This window comes from Triticum dicoccoides, chromosome 1A, assembly GCF_002162155.2.
Source record: "Triticum dicoccoides isolate Atlit2015 ecotype Zavitan chromosome 1A, WEW_v2.0, whole genome shotgun sequence".
NCBI lineage: Eukaryota > Viridiplantae > Streptophyta > Magnoliopsida > Poales > Poaceae > Triticum > Triticum dicoccoides.
The window spans coordinates 326223864-326242930 of NC_041380.1; the positions used below are offsets into that span (position 1 = coordinate 326223864).

Consider the following 19067-nt stretch of genomic DNA (forward strand, 5'->3'; position numbering starts at 1 on the left):
CATCAAGTAGATATACCCATATCTGCTCAAATCATCTGTGAAGTTCAGAAAATAACGATACTTGCCGTGAGCCTTAACACTCATTGGACCGCATACATCGGTATGTATTATTTCCAATAAGTCAGTTGCTCGCTCCGGAGAACGGAGTCTTAGTCATCTTGCCCATGAGGCATGGTTCGCAAGCATCAAGTGATTCATAATCAAGTGATTCCAAAATCCCATCAGCATGGAGTTTCTTCATGCGCTTTACACCAATATGACCTAAACGGCAGTGCTACAAATAAGTTGCACTATCATTATTAACTTTGCATCTTTTGGTTTCAAATTTATGATTATGTGTATCACTACGATCGAGATCCAACAAACTATGTTCGTTGGGTGTGTAACCATATAAGGTTTTATTCATGTAAACAGAACAACAATTTATTCTCTTACTTAAATGAATAACCGTATTACAATAAACATGATCAAATCATATTCATGCTCAACGCAAACACCAAATAACACTTATTCAGGTTCAACACTAATCCCGAAAGTATAGGGAGTGTGCGATGATGATCATATCAATCTTGAAACCACTTCCAACACATATCGTCACTTCACCCTTAACTAGTATCTGTTTATTCTGCAACTCCCGTTTCGAGTTACTAATCTTAGCAACTGAACTAGTATCAAATACTGAGGGGTTGCTATAAACACTAGTAAAGTACACATCAATAACATGTATATCAAATATACTTATGTTCACTTTGCCATCCTTCTTATCCGCCAATCACTTGGGGTAGTTCCGCTTCCAGTGACCAGTCCCTCTGCTGTAGAAGCACTTAGTCTCAGGCTTAGGACCAGACTTGGGCTTCTTCAGTTGAGCAGCAACTTGCTTGTTGTTCTTCTTGAAGTTCCCCTTCTTCCCTCTGCCCTTTTTCTTGAAACTACTGGTCTTGTCTACCATCAACACTTGATGTTTTTCTCGATTTCTACCTTCGTCAATTTCCGCATTACGAAGAGTTTGGGAATCATTTCCGTTATCCCTTGCATATCATAGTTCATCACGAAGTTCTACTAACTTGGTGATGGTGACTAGAGAATTCTGTCAATCACTATCTTATCTGGAAGATTAACTCCCACTTGATTCAAGCGATTGTAGTACTCAGACAATCTGGGCACATGCTCACTAGTTGAGCGATTCTCCTCCATCTTTTAGCTATAGAACTTGTTGGAGACTTCATATCTCTCAACTCGGGTATTTGCTTGAAATATTAACTTCAACTCCTGGAACATCTCATATGCTCCATGACGTTCAAAAACGTCTTTGAAGTCCCGATTCTAAGCCATTAAGCATGGTGCACTAAACTATCAAGTAGTCATCATATTGAGCTAGCCAAACGTTCATAACGTCTGCATCTGCTCCTGCAATAGGTCCGTCACCTAGCGGTGCATCAAGGACATAATTCTTCTGTGCAGCAATGAGGATAAACCTCAGATCACGGATCCAATCCGCATCATTGCTACTAACATCTTTCAACACAATTTTCTCTAGGAACATATCAAAATAAACACAGGGAAGCAACAACGCGAGCTATTGATCTACAACATAATTTGCAAAATACTACCAGGAATAATTTCATGATAAATTTAAGTTCAATTAATCATATTACTTAAGAACTCCCACTTAGATAGACATCCCTCTAATCCTCTAAGTGATTACGTGATCCAAATCAACTAAACCATGTCCGATCATCACGTGAGATGGAGTAGTTTCATTGGTGAACATCACTATGTTGATCATATCTGCTATATGATTCACGCTCGACCTTTCGGTCTCCGTGTTCCGAGGCCATATCTGTATATGCTTGGCTCGTCAAGTATAACCTGAGTATTCTGCGTGTGCAACTGTTTCGCACCCGTTGTATTTGAATGTAGAGCCTATCACACCCGATCATCACGTGGTGTCTCAGCACGAAGAACTTTTGCAATGGTGCATACTCAGGGAGAACACTTCTTGATAATTAGTGAGAGATCATCTTATAATGCTACCGTCAATCAAAGCAAGATAAGATGCATAAAAGATAAACATCACATGCAATCAATATAAGTGATATGATATGGCCATCATCATCTTGTGCTTGTGATCTCCATCTTCGAACCACCGTCATGATCACCATCGTCATCGGCGCGACACCTTGATCTCCATCGTAGCATCGTTGTCATCTCGTCAATCTTATGCTTCCACGACTATCGCTACCGCTTAATGATAAAGTAAAGCATTACAGCGCGATTGCATTGCATACAATAAAGCGACAACCATATGGCTCCTGCCAGTTGCCGATAACTCGGTTACAAAACATGATCATCTCATACAATAAAATTTAGCATCATGTCTTGACCATATCACATCATAACATGCCCGGCAAAAACAAGTTAGACGTCCTCTACTTTGTTGTTGCAAGTTTTACGTGGCTGCTACGGCCTTAAGCAAGAACCAATCTTACCTACGCATCAAAACCACAATGATAGTTTGTCAAGTTGGTGCTGTTTTAACCTTCGCAAGGACCGGGCGTAGCCACACTCGGTTCAACTAAAGTTGGAGAAACTATCATCCGCTAGCCACCTTTGTGCAAAGCACGTTGGGAGAACCGGTCTCGCGTAAGCGTACGCGTAATGTCGGTCCGGGCCGCTTCGTCCAACAATACCGCCGAACCAAAGTATGACATGCTGGTAAGCAGTATGACTTATATCGCCTACAACTCACTTGTGTTCTACTCGTGCATATAACATCAACATATAAAACCTAGGCTTTGATACCACTGTTGGGGAATGTAGTAATTTCAAAAATTTCCTACGCACACGCAAGATCATGGTGATGCATAGAAACGAGAGGGGAGAGTGTGATCTACGTACCCTTGTAGACCGACAGCGGAAGCGTTGTGACAACGCGGTTGATGTAGTCGTATGTCTTCACGATCCGACCGATCCAAGCAAAGTTACTCTGGCACCTCCAAGTTCTTGGCACACGTTCAGCTTGATGACGATCCCCGGGCACCGATCCAGCAAAGCGTCGGGGAGGAGTTCCGTCAGCACGACGGCATGGTGACAATCTTGATGTTCTATTGTCGCAGGGCTTCGCCTAAGCACCGCTACAATATGACCGAGGTGGAATATGGTGGAGGAGGCACCGCACACGGCTAAGGAACGATCACGAAGATCAACTTGTGTGTCTAGAGGTGCCCCCCTGCCCCCGTATATAAAGGAGCAAGGGGGAGGGGGCGGCCGGCCTAGAAGGGGGCGCGCCAAGGGGAGTCCTACTCCCACCGGGAGTAGGACTCCTTCCTTCCTTGTTGGAGTAGGAGAAGGGGAAAGAGGGGGAGAGGAAGAAGGAAAAGGGGGCTGCGCCCCTTGTCCAATTCGGACAAGAGGGGGGGCGCAGGCCTCCTTCCTTTTGGCCTCTCTCCTCTATTCCCGTATGGCCCAATAAGGCCCATATACTCCCCGGCGAATTCCCGTAACTCTCCGGTACTCCGAAAAATACCCGAATCACTCGGAACCTTTCCGATGTCCGAATATAGTCGTCCAATATATCGATCTTTACGTCTCGACCATTTCGAGACTCCTCGTCATGTCCCCGATCTCATCCGGGACTCCGAACTCCTTCGATACATCAAAACTCATGAACTCATAATATAACTGTCATCGAAACCTTAAGCGTGCGGACCCTACGGTTCAAGAACAATGTAGACATGACCGAGACACGTCTCCGGTCAATAACCAATAGCGGGACCTGGATGCCCATATTGGCTCCTACATATTCTACGAAGATCTTTATCGGTCAGACCGCATAACAACATACGTTGTTCCCTTTGTCATCGGTATGTTACTTGCCCGAGATTCGATCGTCGGTATCTTAATACCTAGTTCAATCTTGTTACCGGAAAGTCTTTTTACTCGTTCCGTAATACATCATCTCACAACTAACTCATTAGTTGCAATACTTGCAAGGCTTATGTGATGTGCATTACCAAGAGGGCCCAGAGATACCTCTCCGACAATCGGAGTGACAAATCCTAATCTCGAAATACGCCAACCCAACATGTACCTTTGGAGACACCTGTAGAGCTCCTTTATAATCACCCAGTTACGTTGTGACGTTTGGTAGCACACAAAGTGTTCCTCCGGCAAACGGGAGTTGCATAATCTTATAGTCATAGGAACATGTATAAGTCATGAAGAAAGCAATAGCAACATACTAAACGATCAGGTGCTAAGCTAATGGAATGGGTCATGTCAATCACATCATTCTCCCAATGATGTGATCCCGTTAATCAAATAACAACTCTTTTGTTTATGGTTAGGAAACATAACCATCTTCGGTTAACGAGCTAGTCAAGTAGAGGCATACTAGTGACACTCTGTTTGTCTATGTATTCACACATGTATTATGTTTCCGGTTAATACAATTCTAGCATGAATAATAAACATTTATCATGATATAAGGAAATAAATAATAACTTTATTATTGTCTCTAGGGCACATTTCCTTCACTATCTACATGCTGGTATATATAGCAGTCCACCCAGTCCAACCCTAAATCTAGCTCCCTTGTCCCATCCCCGCCGCCACTCTCTCGGGATCCATCCCGCCACCCACCTGGTCTCGTCCTCGTTTTCAGCCACCATCCCACCAGATCTGATCCAGGCCACCCTTCCATCCCGACCATCGGATCGAGGATCCAACGATCGAGCCAGTCTCCTACAGCGCCCTGCCTCCCGCTCCCTCCTCGATCCGGATCGAGAGGAGCTCGACCCCGAGCCGCCGCCCGAGCACCTCCTCCTCACCAGTGCTTCCCTGGATCCCGTCGTCCACCCAACCAGCACAACCACCAGACTGGAGCAAGCCGGGCTCCTCCTCTGCTTCTTCCTCAAGCCGCCTGAACCAGCCCCTGCCTCCTCGACCTCCCGAGCTGTCACGCCTCCATCTTCCCGTTTGTGCAAGGCAGGCGAGACGCCCAGGTCACGTCGACGTCCCTCCGCGCCTTCTTTCCTTTCCTCCTCTCGCTGCTCTTCCCTGACCATCCGCTTCATCTCGTTTCTTTTTGTCACAGTGAACCAGCGCCACCGCCGAAGCACGAGTTCACCACCGTCGTTGCCTCCAGCCCCGCCTCGGTTCCGGCTGGACCTGAACGGGAGCATGCTCCGCTGCCCGTTCTCGGCCTCCCCCGCATCCAATTCCTCGCTTGCATCTCCTCCGTCAGCGCCGCCATGGATGGCTATGACCCGCGCCCGAGCTCCATCTGCCGCCGCCGTTGCCCGGAACCGACGCCGCATGACTCGATCCGCCCGTTCCCGCCGGTTCCCGCCGTCCCCGTCACCGGGACCCCTCCTGTCGTCGTCGCCTGCATCACCCTGGACGTGCTGTTGTTTCTGTTCTTCAGAAACAAACAGCAGCAGCTCGCCCGCTCGTCTCGCTCACGCGTTGACCGAGCGCAGCGCTAGCAGGCCTAGCTGCGCGCCCGCTGCAGGCCTTCCCTCTCCACTAGTTGGGTCAAGGCCCAGTGGTGAGCAGCCGCCAAACACCCCCCCCTATGTAGCTGGGCCAGACAGTTTTGGCCCAGTGGTTTTTTTTGGTTCTGCGAATTTGATATTTAACCAGGGATTTACAGATTTGCAGACAAACCCCTAAGCTCCATGCATATCATAGCTCACCAACCGTGCATCTTTTGTAAAAACTTAATATATGAAACTTGCTTAGAATTTTGTGTAGATTAACAATTTGCAACTTTCATCCATGTTAAAAATATTTAAAATGCTGTTTGGTTAAATTTGCTCCTATGCCATGAAAAAATGCTTTAATTCATAACTAAATAACCGTAACTCCGAATTTAATAAACTTTATATGTAAATGGGGTAGAAAAATTCCTAGTTTAACATGGTGGCCTTACTTTGCATGTTTAACAACTCTAAAATTGTGTTTAGGGCAGATCAGTACCATAACCAAAATATGCACATGAGGATTTTTCCGGACTTGTTGTTTGTTGTTCCGGCCTCATTTAAACTTGTCTAGATAGATAGTTTCATTATGCTTCACCTCTTGCCATGCTAACAACATTTAATATTGTTGAGTACCTAAACGAGAGAGAACTAAATAAGTCATGTGGTGTTTTCTTCAATATGCAACTCCGCGGCATATTGTGCTCCACTTAATTTGTAGGTTTGTTTGTGCACTTTGCCATGCCATGCTTCATTAAACCGGACATGCATCATACTTGATTGTGCATCATGCCATGTTCATGTGTTGGTTGTTTACTATGTTGTGTGCTTCTTTCCGGTGTTGCTTCTTCGGGTTGGTTCCGATAATGTTGCGTTTGTGAGGATCCGTTCGACAACGTCCGTTTGTCTTCTTCATGGACTCGTTCTTCTTCCTTGCGGGATCTCGGGCAAGATGACCATACCCTCGAAATCACTTATATCTTTGCTTGCTAGTTGCTCACTCTTTTGCTATGCCTATGCTGCGATACCTACCACTTGCTTATCATGCCCCCATATTGTTAAGCCAAGCCTCTAACCCACCTTGTCCTAGCAAACCGTTGTTTGGCTATGTTACCGCTTTGCTCAGCCCCTCTTATAGCGTTGTTAGTTGCAGGTGAAGATTGGAGTTTGTTCCTTGTTGGAACTTGGTCATTATGTTGGGATATCACAATATCTCTTATTTAATTAATGCATCTATATACTTGGTAAAGGGTGGAAGGCTCGGCCTTATGCCTGGTGTTTTTGTTCCACTCTTGCCGCCCTAGTTTCTGTCATATCGGTGTTATGTTCCCGGATTTTGCGTTCCTTACACGGTTGGGTTATAATGGGAACCCCTTGACAGTTCGCTTTGAATAAAACTCCTCCCGCAAGGCCCAACATTGGTTTTACCATTTGTCACCTAGCCCTTTTCTTTTCCCTTGGGAGTCGTGCTCCCGAGGGTCATCTTTATTTTAGCCCCCCCCCGGCCAGTGCACCTCTGAGTGTTGGTCCAACATGTCAGCTGCCGGTGACCACCAGGGGCAACTCTGGGCTGGTCTACCGGAACCTTGGACAATCCAGTGTGCCCTGAGAACGAGATATGTGCAGCTCCTATCGGGATTTGTCGGCACATTCGGGTGGCTTTGCGGGTCTTGTTTTACCATTGTCGAGGATGTCTTGTAACCGGGATGCCGAGTCTGATCGGAATGTCTTGGGAGAAGGAATATCCTTTGTTGACCGTGAGAGCTTGTGATGGGCTAAGTTGGGACACCCCTGCAAGGATTTGAACTTTCGAAAGTCGTGCCCGCGGTTATGGGCAGATGGGAATTTGTTAATGTCCGGTTGTAGAAAACCTGAAGTTTATCTTAATTAAAATACATCAACCGCGTGTGTTACCATGATGGTCTCTTCTCGGCGGGGTCCGGGAAGTGAACACGGTGTTGGAGTAATGCTTGATGTAGGTTGTTCTAGGATCACTTCTTGATCATAGTTTCTCGAACGTGCTTTGCCTTCTCTTCTCGCTCTCATTTGCGTATGTTAGCCACCATATATGCTCGCTTGCTGCAGCTCCACCTCATACCTTTACCTTACCTATAAGCTTAAATAGTCTTGATCGCGAGGGTGTCAGATTGCTGAGTCTCCGTGACTCACAGATACTTCCAAAACCAGTTTGCAGGTGCCGTTGAACCACGCAGGTGACGCAACCAAGCTCAAAGGAGGAGCTCAATGAAGATATTGTTCTTTGTGTTGTTTCGATTGAGTTGATCAGTAGTGGAGCCCAGTTGGGGTTGATCGGGGATCTGTGTAGCATTTGGGGTAGTCTTCTTTTATTTTGGTTCCGTAGTCGGACCTTGATTATATTTGGTTGAATGTAATGCGTTATTCATGTAATTGTGTGAAGTGGCGATTGTAAGCCAACTATGTATCTCTTTCCCTTATGTATTACATGGGTTGTGTGAAGATTACCTCACTTGCGACATTGCTTTCAATGCGGTTATGCCTCTAAGTCGTGCTTCGACACGTGGGAGATATAGCCGTATCGAGGGCGTTACATAGACGCATAGGTCAGGAACCCCCTACTTTAGATCCGCCGGTTTTGACACCGACAGGGAGTCCGTGGACACTGATTCAGGGGCCGACTATCCAACGTTGTCTGCATACATTTTAATAACTGTTGGAACTAACCGGAAGAAATTCATGTAAACACGGTGGATTTCATATAAACCGGACCGCCCTGCAAACCAATACAGGTCCACGTGGATGGCACAACACGTCCAGATAACATGATAAGGGTGTACACGGGCGGTTTGAGGGTTGTAGTTGGAGATGCCTTTATATAGTTTTGTTGGTGTTTGGCTGACAGGAGTTTCAACCCTTTATTTGAGGTGGCCTGGTAGTTGTGTAGTGTTTTCTGTTTTAGTTCTTCTGAACCATGTGTCTTTCATAATGAAAATCGAGGAGGCAACCCTTTTGTTAATTAAAAGAAATTCTTTTTTTTTTGAGAGTACGACAATGGCGTACCATATTTTGATAGAAGGCAAAAGTTTAATGTGTACAGGATACCGTCATCGGATGCGAACATCATGTCGGCAAACACCCACACCAACAAAAACACAAGGTCACTCTCTCACAAACGGGTCTAAACCACCAACACCTAGCCCTGTTGCCATCCATTCTTTGATCTCCTCACGTACCTGTACCACCAGTTGCGTAGGGGTTCTTTGCTGATGAGGATTGTTGAACACTCTCGTGTTACATTGCTTCCAAAGAGCCCAAGCCGTTCCAATAACGAAGGAGTCAAAACCTCTCCTGGTCCTTCTCGAGAAGTTCTTCCTGCTCCTCATCCACCAGTCCGTAAACTTTATGTCTAAGTTCGGAGGCTCATTTTTAGTTGGAAAGCCTCAAAACACCGATGCCAAACCTCCCTCGCAAACACACAATATGCAAGGGTATGGTCAAGATTGTCTTCGTCATGTAGGCAAGAGAAACAGACCGACGGTTCCTGCTGCAGTCCGTGGCGTGCTCTGCGATCGCTAGTCCATAGACGGTATTGTACCATGAGCCAAGCGAAAATCTTGCATGTCAATGGAGCCCAGCTCCTCCAAATGGTCATGGTCGTAGGTTACTCTATCAATCCCATGCATAAGCGGTTATAGACAAACCATGCGGAGTGGCGTCCCAATCCATCCGCTGGCCAAAGAAATTGGTCTCTCTCTCCTTTGCTTCTTGATCCCATCATCGGGCTGGTTCCCACGACTGCCGCGCTTCCTACTGCTTTTGTTGCGCCGCTGTCGTCCCCTACGGTGGACTCCCTGAGCTCGACCGCCTCGCCTCTGCCCGTGCCTGTTGCTGGCCTGGAGGTGCATGGACCTGTTCTGCTACCTGATGCTGGCCTGGAGCCCGCGGCTGCTGTCATGCTACCTGAAGATGGACTGGAGCCCGTGCATGGAGTTGGCCTAGGGCCCGTGCATGTAAACGTGTTTGTTGATGGCCTGGAGCCCGTGCATGGAGGTGGCCTAGGGCCCGTGCATGTAAGTGTGTTGCCATGTGCTGACTTGGCGCATAAAAACGTGCTGCCACCTGATGACTTGGTGGTTGGGTTGCTCCCTGTTGGGCCTGTGGTGGCTCGCCCGGTTACCTTCAATGGGTCGTCTGCTGCTGTTGTTCTGCTGCCCGGCGACGCCCACACTAAGTTGCTCGCCAATGATCCCGCTGCGCTGGCCGTCGTGGCAGCACCTGAAGACGGACCGCTTCGTCCAGCTACTGTGGACACGTTCCTCGACTCCGTCGCCAACTGCGCCGACGCTCCGCTGCGGCCCACTCCAGCTCCACGCAAGGCCAAGGCTGCTGTAGCGGTTACTCGTTGCAGCACCCGCCTTGACAAGAAGAAGGCTCTGCTCCCGCCGGGCGCCGGCTCGGACGCGGTCCAAGATATCATTGCTAGGGTCTGCGGTGTCCTTGATCCATCCGTCGGCTACGACGACAAGGCCAAGCAAGCGTACCTAGACATGTTCGCCACTCCGCTAGCCGCTCCCGTGGTCCAGGCGATTGCGGGGCTTGTTTCACATGCCAAGAACCTCACACAAAAGAAGCTGAAGAAGGGCAAGAAAGCAACCGTGGAGACTCAAGTTGCTGAGGTGTAGGTGTCCTAGTAGTTCTAGTGGCCCTTGCGTCTGACGCTCGGCCTGGGAGGTCTTCCGTCCCAAGATGTATCGCCTTCTGCTTTCTGCTTTCCGTTTTAGTCTCCAGATGCTGCGCATCGCCGCGGCTCCAGGTCGCCTATCGTCTCACCCTTGGGGTGCTTCATATTCGTCTGCTATCTTCTACAACATGTGTGTTTACGTCAACCGTCCATCTACCGGCTACTCGGCTTTGAGAAGCTGCTCCTGCCGTGATCACTCAAAGTTTCCTTAATGGCACAACCTAATGTCAACATCATCTGTTGGAACGCTCGAGGCCTGAACTCGCGTGCCCGCCGGGATGCCGTTCGGGACATCGTCCGAGACTCCCATGCATCCATTGTCTGCCTCCAAGAGACAAAACTCCAGGCCGCTGATGACGCCACCATCCGCGAGATGCTTGGCCCGTGTTTCGTCGCAAACTGTTATATCCTCCCGGCCGACGGCACCCGCGGGGGCTTGATTTTGGCCACGTCGGATCGCTTCTTCACCCTATCCGACTTCCATGAAACTCCAGGCTCCATCTCCGCCACCGTCACCTTGCTTAACGAGCGCGCTTCGTGGACAATCACAGGCGTCTATGGCCCGCAGGGCGAGCAAGACAAGTTGGCCTTCATTGAGGAGCTGAGGACTCTCAATACCATGGCCAGAAGCGAGTGGCTCCTTCTGGGGGATTTCAGCCTCATCACTAAAGCGGCGGATAAGAGCAACACCAACATCAACCGCCGCCTGGTGGGCAAGTTCCATGGGGCTCTTGATTTCTTGCAGCTAAAGGAGCTTCACCTAGGCGGGCGCCGTTTCACCTGGTCAAATGCGCAGGCCAACCCGGTCCTTACCAAGATTGACCACGTGTCCCACTCTGACGATTGGGACATGCTCTTTCCCAATGCGCACCTTCAGGCTATCACCACAGCTTGCTCGGATCATGCTCCATTATATCTTCAGGGGTGCGTCGACGACTTAAGAAAGCCTTCCTTTAAATTCGAGGAATTCTGGCTTCATCTCCCGGGCTTCAAGGAAACCGTTGCCTTGGCATGGAGCAAACCTGTTCAGGCCCGGGATGCCATCCGCAAGATTCATATCAAGCTCTGTCGGACCGCGAAGGCCCTGCGCAAGTGGCAAAAGGAAAAGGTCGGGATGCTTGGCTCCCAGATCACAGTTGCCAAGGAGATCATCTGGCGCCTGGATGTTGCTGAGGAGGGAAGACCGCTCTCGGACTTGGAGAGGGAATTGCGTAAACAACTTAAGGCCTCGTACCTGGGGCTCCTCGCCATTCAGAAAATCAAGCTGAGACAGCGTTCTCGGCTCAACTGGATCCGGCTGGGGGATGCCACCACAAAGCTTTTCCATGCTCGAGTGAACAGACGAAGGCGTAAGAACTTCATCCAGACAATCACCACCACCTCAGGGCTGGCAATTACTAGACAGGACAAGGAACGGGCCCTTCTGGACCACTTCCAGGCTAACATCGGCACGCCTGCCCTGCGCACCAAGTCCATTGTCTGGGAGAACATCGGGATGCAGCGCCACGACCTGTCGGCTCTGGACGCTCCATTCGACGAGGCGGAGATTAAGGAGGCGGTATTCTCCTTACCTTCGGTCAAGGCCCCGGGCCCTGATGGTTTCATCAGCGCCTTCTTCAAATCATGCTGGGAGATCATCAAAGTGGATGTCGTGGCTGTGGTGATGCAGCTCGCGAACCTGAGAGGCGACTGCGCTGGCCTGATCAATTCTGCCAACATTATTCTGCTCCCGAAAAAAGCCGGCGCATCCTCGATTGACGACTACCGCCCAATCAGTTTGATACACAGCATCTCCAAGATCTTCTCCAAGCTGTTGGCTAACCGACTAGCCCCTCTTCTTCCGTCGCTGGTTTCCAAGTGCCAGAGTGCCTTTGTGCAAAAACGGTGCATCCACGATAATTTCCTACACGTGCAAAACTTGATCAAAGAATTGCACCGCTCTTCAACGCCAGGCCTTTTCCTCAAGCTCGACATCTCCAAGGCTTTCGACTCTGTGGGTTGGGCTTACCTCATGGAGGTGCTGCAACAGTTGGGATTTGGGCAGCGCTGGCGGGAATGGATCTGCATGACCCTCGCTTCATCTTCCTCTAGGGTGCTGTTAAATGGGGAGCCGGGAACCCCATTCGTACATGGAAAAGGCCTTCGCCAGGGCGACCCAGTGTCACCTATGCTCTTCATTCTGCCCATCGATCCTCTGCAACTTATGTTTCGGGCGGCTTCCCGGGCCGGGACCCTCAAGCCCATCAGGGCGCGGACGGCCTCCTGCAGGGTTTCTCTCTATGCAGATGATGCAGGCATCTTCGCTAACCCGGTCAAAGAAGAGATCGACGCCATCGCTAGGATCCTTGCCTGTTTTGGGGATGCATCGGGCCTCGTCACAAACGTCAGCAAGACCGAGGTGTTTCCCATTCGCTGCCAGGACATCGATCTCCCGGCAATCCTCTCAGCCTTCCCGGCCAAGCTGGCCTCGTTCCCCGGCCGATACCTAGGTCTCCCACTACATACCAGGCGGCTCAGAAGGGTTGACCTCCAACCTCTTCTAGACAACGCAATGGGCCGGTTGCCGGGCTGGAAGGGGAATAACCTGGCGCGACCGGGCAGGGTCTCCCTTGCAAAGTTTGTATTGTGCGCCATCGCAAATCATCACCTCACTGCGCTCTCGCTTCCCACTTGGGCAATCCAGAAGCTTAGTAAGATCACTCGTAACTTCATCTGGTGCGGGGAAGACTCGGAAAACGCGTCTGGCGGACATTCTCTGGTCAACTGGAAGACTGTCTGCCGGCCTAAGCCCATGGGGGGCCTGGGAATCACTAACCTCGAGAGATTTGGTCGGGCGCTCCGTCTGCGCTGGCCTTGGCTTATGTGGACTGATCCTGGCCGCCAATGGGTGGGCTCTGCGGTGCCCTGCGATGAGACGGATATGGCGCTCTTCAGGGCTTCTACCACCATCTCCTTGGGCAATGGGAGAAAATCCTTATTCTGGCACGACGACTAGACAGGACGGGGCCCCCCTGTCCCGGGCCTTCCCGGAGCTGTACAAAATTGCCACCAGGAAGAGGAGAACTGTGATGAAGGAGCTCCAGGAGGAGAACTGGATCAGATCGGTGGCCCGTCTTTCATCGCCTACCCATCTGCAGGAGTTCATTGCCCTCGCATCAGCTATCTCTCAGGTTGAGTTGAACCCGGACCGGGAGGACTCCATCACTTGGCGGTGGACCCCAAATGGCATATACTCTGCTGCTTCGGCCTACGCGGCCCAGTTCTCTGCATCCTATCCCAGGTTTTCCCCAGCCAAGATTTGGGAGGCACACGCTGAGCCAAAATGCAAGTTTTCTTCGCCTGGCTTGTGCTCCACAGAAAAATCCTCACGGCCGACATGCTAGCCGTTCGTGGCTGGCCGCACAACCCTCGCTGCCCCCTTTGCCTTGGGGCACCGGAGACGGCCACTCATCTCTGTAAGGACTGCCCGTTTGCCGCCGCAGTTTGGTCTCACGTCCAGGTGTGGACGGGAGAGGATTCTGGGGCCACGCCCACGTTGCCCCCTTCGATGGGGATTTCGGACTGGTGGGATTCGTTCACCACCAATTTGCCCAAGGACGACGGAAGAAGGCGGAGCGGCCGCTTCCTTTACACCATCTGGAACATCTGGAAGGAGCGAAACTGCCGCATCTTCAATGGAACTCGCCTCACGCACCTAGAGGTAGCAGCTATTGCCTTCGACGACATCAAGCAAAGGACTTTGGCCTTTGGCCGAGCACAGGTAGCAGCCGGTATCGGTTGATTAGTTTCTATGGGTTTTTGTCCGGTTTTTCTCGGAAAACCGGAACACTCTTGTACATAAACTTTATTCTCCTTATATGAAAAGGCAGTGCTCCTCCCGGTTCCTCAAAAAAAACGTAGCAATGGCCTGGCAAAGGTGCGCGGCTTGTATGTGCGCCATGAAGGAAAGGTCCCCTTGCACGTCGTGGATCCATGCATTCTCAATCAAAGCCTGGTGAACAGTTCTCATGTTCCTTGCGCGCGGCTGCACAAGCTGAACAATGAGCAACGTAATTTCTCCTACGATGGACCAATGGATCCATCTATCCTTCTAGCATAGGACTTTGTTGCCTTCACCCAGGATTATCTTGACCATACTTTGGAATACCATGCAAGTGTCCTTGTCTTCAACCATCCTCAACCCATGCCACGGCCTTTGCTGATCTACTCTTTTCAACTATTTCCATCGGACTCGCAGTGCAAGCGCTTGCAACCGGATGTTCTTGATCCCTAGTTCGCCGAATCGCGTAGGGCGACATACGGTCTCCCATGCGACGATCGAGGCATTAACCTCCATTTACTCTGTCCTTACCTATGCAGAAGAAAGCCCGCATGCACTTATCGATATCTTTGTAGACCCACTCTGGGGCGTTAAGCATCATTAGTTGATGAATTGGCCTCGCCGCGATCATCTAGAGAAGAATTAGTAAATATGTTAAGAGTAACCTGACATCTTCCAACTATTTGGTGGCTGTATTACAGAAACTAGATGATGCCTCGCACGTTGTTGCGGGAATATTTTGCAATATCTCAATGAGGTTTTTGGTTACACGAAACATCAATATTTGAAATAATAGTTTTTGAAAGTATATAAGAATTTGATATAAATAGCATAATAGAATGGAATTTTACATGCACGCATGGATGCATGGTGAAGTGGATTTTTAAAATGCATAGTTGTATGTTGAGGTGGGCCTTTTTTATGCATGTTGAATGATGAGGTGTCATGTTTGCATATTGAGAGAAATATGTTAGTGGGGTTAATTATTTAGATACAGAAGACAGAAGACGTGTCTTTTTGCCCATCGAGATTGGTTTCCTAAGGCCCTGTTTGGTTCCAATAAGTCACCTGGCTTATAAGTTAGGTGACTTAAAACCAGTGACTTATAAGTCACGCCTGTTTGGTTGCCATCTGACTTATGAGTCATCTGAGCGCACCTTTTCATCTTGTTTTTTATGTAAAGGTGGTGGGACCCATGCAAAAGGTGGTAACTTATAAGTTTTAAGTTGGGGTGGAACAACTTATGACTTATAAGTTAGAGTGATTTATAAGTTGGGTTCGTTTGGCAAAATAAGTTAATTTTCGCACTTTTCGATTTATAAGTTGATGACTTATTTGGAATGAAACAGGACCTAAATTTTTTTGAAAACACCGACCAAAGAGGCAAAACCCGACGCGACGCATCCCCAGCCAAAAGGCGGAGGCCACATGACGAGACGGCTCGTCGGCCTCGATTCCACCTCGTCGTGAACGCGGAACCGCTCCATGATCACCCCGGCCAATCAGGGATAGCTGGACCTTCCAGTCGCTTCCACCCCCAAACTAAACCCCGTCACGGCACGGAGCGGCAGCGCCACGCGTCCCTCCCCTTCTCCACCCACCCCACGTGTGCGTCGAGGTGGCGCTCGCCTCCCCGTTCTGCTCCGCTTATATCCCAGCCTCAGTCGACCAAGGCTTTCACCATCCCACACACAGCATTTCCATTTAGCGATCGAGCAACAAGCCAATTCGTCACAGTGATCAAGGAGTCTGAGATTGCCTAGCAGCTGCACCGACGTTCGTGCGACGATGGACGCGCCGGCCATGCTCACGCGCAAGCACGTCCCCGAGAACATCGCCGGTGAGTAGTGCCACACCGAATCTGGTCTCTGGATCCCCGGCACGCACGGCGTCGCCATTCATATATCCGTTACGAGTTCGTTGTTGATTTACTTGCAAATGGCATACGTGTGTGACTGCAGCTGAGGGGGAGGGCGGGCAGCAACAGATGCACCGGGACGAGAAGCAGCACAAGCCGGTGCTCAAGAAGGTCAAGGACAAGGTGAAGAAGATCAAGAACACCATCGCCGGCCACGGCCACGGCAACGGCAACGGCCACGATCACGATCACGACCAGGACACCGGTGGCAGCAACAGCACCGACGAGGAGGAGGAGGATGCGGCCATGAGGGAAGCCGAAGTGGAGAAGGGCGGGTACCAGCAAGACGTCGAGGACAAGCCCATCTTCGCAGACTCCAGCCCCGAGCTGCACGGCGCACCCAGTAAGTAGATGCTCGCGGTGTGTGTCACTCGTGTGCGCGTGCGTGCTGTCGGTGCTTAAGGCTTGTATCGCTTGTGATAATCCGTTGCAGTGTACGACTCGGAGAGGATCCCGGCGGCGGCGAAGGAGGTGAAGCACAACGACGCTCCGGGGGTGCGGTTCGGTGACATTGGCGGCCCGGCAGCGGCGCATGAGGTGAACCGCGAGGACGCCGCGGGGGTGCGGGTCGGCGACTTCGGCGGCCCGGCAGCGGCGCATGAGGTGAAGCGCGACGACGGCGGCCGGGCGTCGGCGAAGGAGGTGCAGCGCGACGACACCCAGGGGGTGCGGCTCGGCGATCTCGGCGGCCCAGTCGTCGAGGACCCGGCCGCGCCGAACTCGAGGACGCCCATGCCGCGAGGTGGCGAGGACATCGGCACCACGGACGTCGTCCGTGACTTCGAGGCGATGACTGTGTCAGACGACCCCAAGCAAGTCGACGTGAGCAAAGAGTATGAGGCAATGCCGGTGTCGGACGGCAACGGGGAGGAATGGAACGATGCACCCACTGACGCCGACTACACCGGGAGCTACACGGACAGGCTCAAGAACACGGCAGCTGGCACCACCGAGTATGGCAAGAAGCTGGCGAGCACGGTGTATGAGAAGGTCGCCGGCGTCGGCACGGTCGTGGCGAGCAAGGCGCAGCAGGTCACCCCCGGCTTCGGTGCTGGCGGGGACGCGCAGGACGACTCCAGCGCTACTGCCGCCCCTGACTCAGTGACCGCAGGTGCCGGGAAGAGGGACCTCGACTTGCCGAAAGAGGGAACGACGGCGTCCTACACCGGCACCGAGGAGCTGAAGAACGCGGCCACGGACGCGGCGGGCGCGGAGGGGCTGAAGAACGCGGCCACAGACGCGGCGGGCGCGGAGGGCGCGCCTGGCACGACGTACACCGACAAGATCAAGTCCGCTGCGGCGGGCACCACGGAGTACGGCAAGAAGCTGGCGAGCACGGTGTACGAGAAGGTCGCCGGCGTGGGCACGGCCGTGGCGAGCAAGGCGCAGCAGGTGACACAATCGGCCGGCACCGCCACTCCTGTAGTCGGCGCGCAGGACGGCGCCACCACCACTGCGACGGCCACCCCAGGCGTCGGTGCGCAGGACGGCGCCACCACCAGGGCGACGGTCACCCCTGGCGCGGGTGGGCCGGGGAACGGGCAGGACAAGGGGGTGACCGGCGTGACAGCCTACATCGCCGAGAAGCTGCGCCCGGGCGACGAGGAGCGCTCGCTGAGCGAGGCCATCACCGGCGCCGTGCAGCAGCGCAAGGAGGGGGTCGGGAGCACGGTGGCCAAGGCGCGCGAGGTGCCGGCACAGGCGGTGACCAGGGCGCGCGGCGCCGTCACGTCGCTCACCGGCGGGAACCGCGTCTCGGAGACCATGCAGCCCACCACAGGTACGCACCACACGCCCCATCACCCTTACTAACCGCAAACATATTTTCGGCGTTCGCAGCGGAGTTGACGACGGGTTCTTGTTCTTGTTGCTGCAGAGGGGAACATCGGGGAGGGCGTCGCGGCGGAGGGGCCAGTGCTCCACGGCGAGGCACCGAGGACCAACACGAATGTGATGTGAAGTACAGCAGCGTGTGATCAGTTCGTGGGATCGCTGGAATAAGTCGCCTGGCTGGTTCAGGTGTACACTGACTGGTGTTTGGGTTCATCTGGGGCTTAGCTGCTTTATCGTTCGTGTGTTTGGGGCTTGTGTTCCAGCAGTGTTCGTGTGAGTTCACACGTTTTGTGTGTTCTGTAAATCATGTACGATACGCGTGTGTATGTACATGTTTCTGTCTTTGTCTTTTAAGTTCTTCTAAATTTCGTTTGTAATCTGTGTGTTCAAAGTTGAAACACTCGATGTTTCTTCGTATGTTTTGTTGTGCTTGTTGTTTCCAAATGATGTGTGCTCACTCTGATCAGCTAACGCTGAACTTCTTCAGCAGCATTGTGCTACCCTAAATTGGGAAAGTTCAGTTTAGAGCATAGTCAACAACTTTACTTTCCTTTCCTTTCCACAATAATCTCTACTTCTATAAAAAAATCTGAGTTGGTGTGCGATGGTGTTTCTGCAATTTTTTATTATAAGATCTGCATCTAAGGGGCAAGATTATCGGAGTGGCGATTTTGCAAAAAGATCTGTGGCGATTTTGCAGAAAGATGCCCGCCCTAAGGTAGATATTTTTGTTTTTATTATCACATGTGCATCTAACAGTCATGATTATCGAACGTGCATCTAACGGGCAGAGGTAATTTGTGGCGATTTTGCGTAAAGACGCCCGCACCAAGGTAGATATTTTTAGACAACCCGTGTTGTGCAGATATTTTTAGACAACTTCTATCTCTCCCGACTAGCCACATCACTAAGGTAGATATTTCTAGACAACCCGTGTCATGTCGATATTTTTAAACGACCCCTATCTCTCTCGGCTAGCCATATCTCAGAAAAAGCTCCGTACAAATAGGCAACAATCGACAATGTCAGAACCGATCAATCGTGGCTGTTGTTGTCTGCGCTGCCTGGCCCTCTTTTCCACCCCGTCTCCCACCACTACCACGACTCTCCCTTCCTCGTTACCTCTCCCGCTCCCTTCCTTCCTCCGTCCGACAACAACAAATATGACACTGACGTCATCAGTCGGCCGACACGTCTCTTACTTCTCCTCTGTTGTAGTACTCCGATCACCCATCATCAACACCACACACCCCACATCCTCGTCGTCCCCTTCGCCCTCTCTCACGTCTCCTCCGA

General features: G+C 51.2%; 1 protein-coding gene across 1 annotated transcript; it reads left to right on the top strand.

Annotated features, from left to right (window-relative positions):
• The first annotated feature begins 15654 nt into the window (after window positions 1-15654).
• Window positions 15655-18215, top strand: LOC119271112 (low-temperature-induced 65 kDa protein-like). The gene is made up of 4 exons (XM_037553058.1): window positions 15655-15860; window positions 15982-16281; window positions 16372-17718; window positions 17815-18215. Exons 1-4 carry the CDS (start codon window positions 15809-15811, stop codon window positions 17895-17897), a joined length of 1782 nt encoding a protein of 593 aa, XP_037408955.1. The 5' UTR covers window positions 15655-15808; the 3' UTR covers window positions 17898-18215.
• The last annotated feature ends 852 nt before the right edge of the window (window positions 18216-19067 follow it).

What these genes read in the sequence shown, in the direction of transcription:
- LOC119271112 (XM_037553058.1), top strand. Translation starts at nt 15,809, where the DNA reads ATGGACGCGCCGGCCATGCTCACGCGCAAGCACGTCCCCGAGAACATC. An exon ending in CGAGCTGCACGGCGCACCCA is followed by an intron (nt 16,282 to 16,371) that starts GTAAGTAGATGC and finishes AATCCGTTGCAG; the next exon opens with TGTACGACTCGGAGAGGATC. An exon ending in GACCATGCAGCCCACCACAG is followed by an intron (nt 17,719 to 17,814) that starts GTACGCACCACA and finishes TTGTTGCTGCAG; the next exon opens with AGGGGAACATCGGGGAGGGC.